This window comes from Rhagoletis zephyria, unplaced genomic scaffold, assembly GCF_001687245.7.
Source record: "Rhagoletis zephyria isolate East Lansing unplaced genomic scaffold, Rhagoletis_zephyria_1.1 Rzeph_scaffold_06768, whole genome shotgun sequence".
Lineage (NCBI taxonomy): Eukaryota > Metazoa > Arthropoda > Insecta > Diptera > Tephritidae > Rhagoletis > Rhagoletis zephyria.
Genome location: NW_016163851.1, coordinates 13,780 through 21,746, shown reverse-complemented (window position 1 = coordinate 21,746; position 7,967 = coordinate 13,780). Strand labels below are relative to the sequence as shown.

Below are 7,967 nucleotides of genomic sequence, written 5' to 3'. Positions count from 1 at the left end.
ATGGTGTACGAAAGCAAAACGCTGGTCGAAAATTACAAAAATTGGGTTGACCAAAAGAAAAAGTGAAAAAACCAACAACAGTTTACCGGACGAACTTAGCTCAGTGGCTTTAAACTCAGGAGTTGCGAGTTCATATCCCAGTGAACTCGATGAAGATGTCTGATGAGGAGATATGGAGATCCATAACTTCTACTATGTGTTAATTATTGTTGCTTTTCTACATAATTTTAGATTAGAAACGGCCTCAAGCTCAATAAAATCTATACATATAATAAAGTTGTAAAAGGCCGATGTCTGTACATTATAGGTCTTTATTTAGAACAACAGAAGCCAAATCAACAATTTGCGGAACATTTTTTCTGTCTTATGCATGGAATGGAACGCAGTTTTCACCGATGCATTGATAGTAGTGTAATGTAAAATATAGGAAAAAAATAATTAGAGAGTTGCCACCTGTTTGAAATTTCCAGTTGAAGTAAATTGTTAAGATAAAGCAAGTATTGAAATGTGCCTGTCAAAAGAAAGATGTTTAAGAAGGCTTACGATCGAAAATATGTATATGGAAGGTTGCCACTTATTTGAAAATTTTAATTTTATTTATTTAATAAGATTAATTAAATATTGCAATATGGGTATCAAAAAAAAAGGTTTAGGAAAGGATACTGCCAAAAATATTTTTGAGGAGGGATGCCACCTGTTTGAAAATTTTTATTCCATTATTAAATTGATGAAATAAAAGAAATACGGGTATTAAACTAAAGAGGTTTATGAAAGTATACTGCCGAAAATATTTTTGTAGCGAGTTGCCACCCTTTTGAAAAATTTAATTCAGTTAAAGTGATATGATAACGTAAATACTGAACACTTTGAAGAAAGTGCACGATAGGTAGAATATAGCTATAAGAGTATAAATTAACTTTCCAGGATTAAATACTTTCGAAAATAGTACATATGTATGTATGTATATTAAGTAAAACCCGTATTCATAAAAAATTTATTCTGTTNAAATATAGCTATAAGAGTATAAATTAAATTTCCAGGATTAAATACTTTCGAAAATAGTACATATGTATGTATATTAAGTAAAACCCGTATTCATAAAAAATTTATTCTGTTCCATAAATCGAAATTTTTGTCTGAAAATATCACTTTGAAAAAGCTCTTCGAATCTACTTAATTTTTTATGAGTGAAGCCATAAGATTTTTAGGAGTAAGAACACAAAAATACTTTTGGTCTCGGTCCGAATAGACTTTAAGGCATCCACACACCTATGCGATTCTGTCGCAACGAATCCGCAGCGTTTTTGCTGCTACAGACGTTACTGCTTCGAAAACGCAAGTACGCACACATCTGTGCGATTTTGCGCAGCAAAAACTGTCAATTTATAGACAAACAATAAGTATTTTTCAACAAAAATAAAATTCTTAACTTTTCTACATCAAATAAATTTTGTTTTCTTACGTTCAATTTTGTTTTAATATTGTAAATCCTTCTATTGACCTTTTTTGTTCTCTATTCGGCACGACCAAAAGAAGAACTGTGAATGTTCGAATAAATCGCTGCAGAAAAATCTTACAAGTGTGTGGTTCCTCATTTAAAACTATGATCGGCATTGTTGTAATTTTTGTCGGAACAGATTCGCACCGACAGATTCGCGTAGGTGTGTGTATACCTTTATGCTTTCGATTAGTATACACATACATATGTAATCTGTTCAAACAAACAAATGAATGCAAACTTAAGAAAAAAATATAATTTTTGAATATTTAATTAAAAATATCCTGGCCAGGATACAAGAACGTTCGCTAGTTGTTGAAAAAAAAATTAAAAGTAATTGTATTCGACTCACAGCTATTTCGAATTTCGGACCGAGCCATAAAAGCCCTTTTTATATTCATCGAGTACTTATTACTTTCGCACCAACTAAAAATATTATTTAGATCGTGCTGTAAGTGGAGGATACCAGGTGCGCAATAACATACTGATATATTTAGAGCAGGTCGCCATATCATTTATAAACAAAACAAATAGGCCAAGGATGCTACTCTGGGAGACTGACTATCTAGATCCATGTGATTATAAAAACTGGAAAAGTTTTACTAAGAAGAAAGTTAACACATCGAATGCTTACTCTAAGCTTTGGGCCATAAATATTTCAGCTGCACTTCAGTTGAAACTTACATACAATTCATGCACGTAAATGCTTTTCACACACACAGATATGTTCATATATATATATGTATTTAGCCTGCAGTGAAATCCCAAACTAGTCAGGAAAAATACTAGTTTACAACTAGAATTTCCTGACTGAAACCGAACTAGTTCGAAAATGACCAGACTTGTACCAAGTACAAAACGATTTATTCATACCCTGTTTTATTTGACCTCGACAGTTTAATTCAATAAAGTACACAAAATATTATGACTTTTATTTGGGTATATTGTAAACCATTAAATCGAATACGCATTCAATTATGGCAGTCCTGTTAAATAACACTATGGGACAGTCAAAATGGGGATGGGATGAAACCAACGGGAAATGTTATATCGGTCAAAAACAAGTTATACGTGTCCCGGCGTTTCGCTGGGTCACGTCTAGGAATCGAGATATATATATAACTATCATATAGGGGAAATTGTCACCTTTGGTGGTATTTTTTTGACATAACTCGAGAACCACTAGTGCGATTTTTATCAAACAAATTTAAAAAAATTAAAAATTACAGTTTTGCCGGTAAAAATAAATGTATGAAGAAAAAAAATATTTTTTGCCTAAAATATTAAATTTTTTTAAAACTGTTGATTATATAGAAAAACGTTATATGAACAGATTAAAGGAATTATAATTTTTAATTTTTTTTGGACTTGTATTTGTATTTTAGTTCACTCAAAAATGATCTAAAGTATTCATTTTATTTTTAACTAAAATGTTTTTTGTATATTCAATATTATTAAATAAGACAAAAATATAGTATTTATTGTACCTGAAACCTTTACTTTTAATAACATTTAATGAAAAATGATTTTTATTTTTATATTCGAAAGTTTGAAATATCTATGTATCTATTTTTGCTTTTAATTAATACTCAAAAAATTTAACTCTTATTATTGGCAAATCTAAGGCTGCTAAATAAAAATTTGTAATTTATTAAAGTGTACTTAAGACTTTTTTATTGTATATTCACGAATTCATTTTATTTTTTGGCTCCAAAATTTTTTGAACTAGTATGAGACTGCTATATTTCTAACCGAAATCTGACAATTGCCATCTCGTAGGACATCCCCGTGTTAAAAATACCAGTTGATTGCATGGAAAAAAGATAGTTGGCTGACTAGTTGGGCATGCGGTTCATACTAATTGTGAGGTAGTTTACTACTAGTTAATTTGACTACAGGGTATGTATGCATGTATGCTCGCATTTTTTTTATACTCACACATAAACAAGACTTAAGCAATCAGTTCAATGGAAATGGCTTTAAAATTAACAAAAAATGCACAACATCTGTTTGTTGCTTGTAACATACATGTGTATGTACATAACGCAATCAACTGCAAAGAAATCGCCTTTGATATCTCGATGCCTTTACATGGGAAAAGTGGAAAATTTCACCAACTAATTCGAACACTTGCATTGCTTGTTTTACAGCTGTTATTCGGAGAATACGAACAAAATTGAGTAATTAATTGCTTAGAATAACGCCAAATTGAAAACATTTGATAAGTGCTTTTTTCTTTAATATTGTGAATGTGTGTGTGATTGGTGCTTTCAAATTATATGCAACGACAAAGAAAATACCACATTACTAGAAAAACTGTAATTGGTGACATTTTGTGGCATGTCACATCACACCGAACATGGCGATTAGAGTGGAATGGGGAAAGAATAATTGGGGCGAGTAACAGCTGTTTTCACTCAGATGGAAAATAAAGAAATAACAGAGGTTTTCTTGGTTCTTAAGTGAGAAATTTTGGCGATTGAGGCGCGATGAAATGTTCGTATTTGGGTATTCTTGAAAAAAAAAAGAATTCAGCTGAATTAAAATAATATTAAATGATTTGTATTTTTTACACAATATTCGCTTATTTATGTCAAATTGGTTATAAAACTTGGTATATAATGTGTTGGGTTAGGTTTGGTTTTTTTTTTTTTCCCTAAATACGCTCTACAACTCGTAGTCTTCGGCCGAGGCCACGCAATGATTATTCCAGAAAAAAAAATAAATCTAAATTTATACACTTAAAAAAGCGGACGATAATGACGGTTTCATGTGGAGTACCTAAATGTGGTTTCAACAAAGTGGGGCCGCTTGCCACACAATGCGGTCGGTTATGGCTCCATTGCGTGAGAAACTCCCAGTTCACGTAATTTTAAGATTCGGCGAGGTTGCTGAGCTACCAAAATTGCGCAATTTAACGCCTACAGCATTGTTTCTGAGGGCCTATGCGAATCAGCGTTCTTGTGCGAATAAGCCCACAAGTTTGGAGCATATTAAAATACAGTATTGGTTATATTATAAAACGGGAATAAAAAATCGAAAATAAAAAATAGGTCAACTGTACTATTATTAAATTTATTTGAAACTAGTGAATAACCAGTGCCTCTGCGATCAGATTGTTTCTGTGCACATAAAACCATGGCGGCATGCATAAAATAAATAAGAAAAAATGTGAAAACAATTTAAAACTCCGAAAAAACATCACAATATAGACACGATTTCGACTTAGGCGTTTTCTTGGACCTCGGATACCGTTCAAAGTGAGATAAATCATCAGATTGGTGTATTTGTGGAACATACGGTGCTTGCAGCTCTTGATTAAGTATCCCATACCAATCGACTGATCTGAACCATTCATGACTCTTGATATCTTTATTGCCATTCACTAAGTTGCCAAACCTTATTGAAAAGTAAATACTTTTATCAGTATATACATACTTATTAGCTTAAAGCTTCCAAACGATATTGTTTTAGCAATAAGTTGTATTTTTAAATACTTGCCTTTTAGACAAATCAACTTGCAACAAATTGTCGATCAAGTCCTTGAGTGCGCTACTAAACTTCTGTGGCATTTTGTAGTCGCCTTCACAGATTTTCCCGTACATCACCATTATATCTCGATTAAAGGGCGCGAAAGGCGATGATCCAAAAACCATTTCGTACAAGAAAACGCCGAATGCCCACCAATCCACGCATGTGCAATAGGGTCTAGCCTGAATGACCTCGGGCGCAAGATACTCGGGTGTGCCGCATAAGGTCATGGTGCGTGCCTGAACTTTCTGCTAATAAAGTAGTAATTTAGTGATAAAAGTGAGAACCATGCTCTAAATGAAAAAAAAAATAGAGTAAACCTTTGCAAATCCAAAATCGATTATTTTTATATAACCTCTTCCATCGAGCATTATGTTTTCGGGCTTCAAGTCGCGATAGATCAGATGCAAAAAATGCAAATACTCCAGACCAAGGAATACCTGAGCAGCATAGAAACGCGCTTGTTTCTCTTTGAATCTGCGCATCCTAAATGAGAGCACGGAATTAAATATGTTGAATTTGTCTGTGCCAAGCTGTACGTCTGTACTTGCGATGATATGTGAACAGTTCACCGCCATTGATGAACGGCAAGCCCAGGTAGAGGTGATCGAAATCTTTTCGTGAGAATTCCAAACAAATAAGCGAGGGGAATCTTATGCACGCCAAAACACGCTTTTCATTGTGAACATGCGCCACCTGCTTCATTTTGACGATTTTATCTTTTAGCATTATTTTAGCTGCATATAAATCGCCTGAGGTCTTCTCCCTCGCTAGTGCCTAATTAAGCGGTTAAAAATATGGGATTAAAATCAATCGAAACTAAAATGTGAATTCCTGCGATTTTTATTTACCACTTGGCCAAATGAACCGGAACCAAGTGTAGCAACTTCTTCGAAACCTTCAAGTCCGGTATCTGTCGATGGAGCTACATTATTCCAGCGTCCATTGAATTCTTCCAGAAAGAGTGTAAGCACTAGTTCATAATCCACCGAAGGATTGAAAATGATCATTGGTGTACTCATACGTCCTTGTTTACTCATTTTACGATAAAGCGGAAAAGCTAACTTTAGAATATCTGAGAAAAATTTAAAAAATAATCTTTCGAAATTTTGTACTTTTCTTTTAAAACTTCAAACATTCCTCTATGCTTCTTCCGAATTCTTAAAGGAAATTCAATGTACATACATATTAGAGGGCTGCGTGAATTCATTCAAACTTCTAGGGCCTTTTTGAACCGAATTCTGAAATACGGCATTCTTCAATTAAATTCTCAGATAGGACGTTCCATGATAAAAACATGGGGCGTTCTTCAATCAAATTTTGAAATATAGCGTTCTTGAAAAGTTTTCTGAGATAAGGCGTTTTCGAACTTCCACTCAGCCGTCGATATGTAAGCAAGAACATCTGGTGTTGTGATTATAAACAAATTTGTACTTAGCCATTATTTTAGCTAAAGGTGGGGTTTAAATAAACAATAAATATTTAATTGGAAAGGATGAAAAAGTTGCGACTATAGAAAGAGATATGAGTAAGTTAGGCTAGGGTAAATTGGTTGCCCTAAACAGGCTAGCACTTAGACCAATCCTTTGTAATGCCACTACGAACGTTAACTGCTGAATCATAGCGAAAAGTGCTGTGTGTCAAAAAGAAAGATGCTTCCCAGGCGATAGATGTCAGGGCCGGAGATCTTCTGAGGACTGGTCCGATCCAAGGTGGTTAGATCGTAGGCTTGCAAAAGCCCTCTCGTCCTCTAAGCAGCTTCGTTACTAAGATTCTGATTACGTGAATAATTATTCGACAGTTTGCAGTCAATTCTTATTTTTTGTAAGAGCCTAAGCGATTCTGGTCGAGTCTAATACAGCACCTTAGTCGTCTCTTTTCAGTGCCAACTGACAGCAATTGAAAAGGCCAAGTGAATCCAAATCCTTCTTCAGCTGGTCTTTTCATCACAAATGAGTTCTTCCTCCGCTACCAGCAATGCGATCGACGATATATTTTTTTAGAGCTGAAGCGTTTCTGGCCATTCGCGACATGGTCCAGCCAGCGGAGCTGCTGTATTNACTGAAATACGGCATTCTTCAATCAAATTCTCAGTTAGGGCGTTCTTCAATCAAATTTTGAAATATAGCGTCCTTGAAAAGTTTTCTGAGATAAGGCATTTTCGAACTGGCTCCCGAGATAAGTCGAACTTACACTCAGCCGTCGATATGTAAGCAAGAACATCTGGTTTTGTGATTATAAACAAATTTGTACTTAGCTATTATTTTTGCTAAAAGTGGGGTTTAAATAAACAATAAATATTTAATTGGTAAAGGATGAAAAATTTTGAATATAAAAGGAATGTTAGTTGCAACTATAGAAAGAGATATTAGTAAGTTGGGCTAGGCTAAATTGGTTGCCCTAAAGGCTAGCACTTAGACCAATCCTTTGTAATGCCACTACGAACGTTAACTGCTGAATCATAGCGAAAAGCGCTGTGTGTCAAGAATAAAGATGTTTCCCGGGCGAGAGATGTCAGGCCCGGAGTGCTTCTGGGGACTGGTTCGTTCCAAAGTGGTTAGATCGTAGCCTTGCAAAAGCCCACTTTATCATCCTCTTCTTCAGCAGCTTCGATAGTAAGAAACTGGTGACGTGAATATCTATTCGACAGTTTTCAGCCAATTCTTTTTTTTTGTAAGAGCCTAAGCGATTCTGGCCGAGTCTAATACAGCACCTTAGACGTCTCTTTTCAGTGCCAACTGACAGCAATTGAAAAGGCCAAGTGAATCCAATTCCTTCCTCAGCTGGTATTTTCATCACAAATGAGTTCTTCCTCCGCTACCAGCAATGCGATCGACGATATTTTTAAAGCTGGAGCGTTTCTGGCCATTCGCGACATGGTCCAGCCAGCGGAGCTGCTGTATTTTAATTCACTGAACAAGCTCTATGTCGTTAAAAA

General features: G+C 34.8%; 1 protein-coding gene across 1 annotated transcript; it reads right to left on the bottom strand.

The window, feature by feature from the left end:
- Positions 1–4,680: 4,680 nt before the first annotated feature.
- LOC108373518 (cAMP-dependent protein kinase catalytic subunit beta) lies at positions 4,681–6,173 on the bottom strand. The gene is made up of 5 exons (XM_017629415.1): positions 5,881–6,173; positions 5,577–5,806; positions 5,350–5,515; positions 5,000–5,277; positions 4,681–4,897 (listed from the first exon to the last, which is right to left on the bottom strand). Exons 1-5 carry the CDS (start codon positions 6,067–6,069, stop codon positions 4,681–4,683), a joined length of 1,080 nt encoding a protein of 359 aa, XP_017484904.1. The 5' UTR covers positions 6,070–6,173.
- Positions 6,174–7,967: the final 1,794 nt, after the last annotated feature.

What these genes read in the sequence shown, in the direction of transcription:
- LOC108373518 (XM_017629415.1), bottom strand. Translation starts at nt 6,069, where the DNA reads ATGAGTAAACAAGGACGTATGAGTACACCAATGATCATTTTCAATCCT. An exon ending in CCGGTTCATTTGGCCAAGTG is followed by an intron (nt 5,807 to 5,880) that starts GTAAATAAAAAT and finishes CCGCTTAATTAG; the next exon opens with GCACTAGCGAGGGAGAAGAC. An exon ending in CAAGTTGATTTGTCTAAAAG is followed by an intron (nt 4,898 to 4,999) that starts GCAAGTATTTAA and finishes CTTTTCAATAAG; the next exon opens with GTTTGGCAACTTAGTGAATG.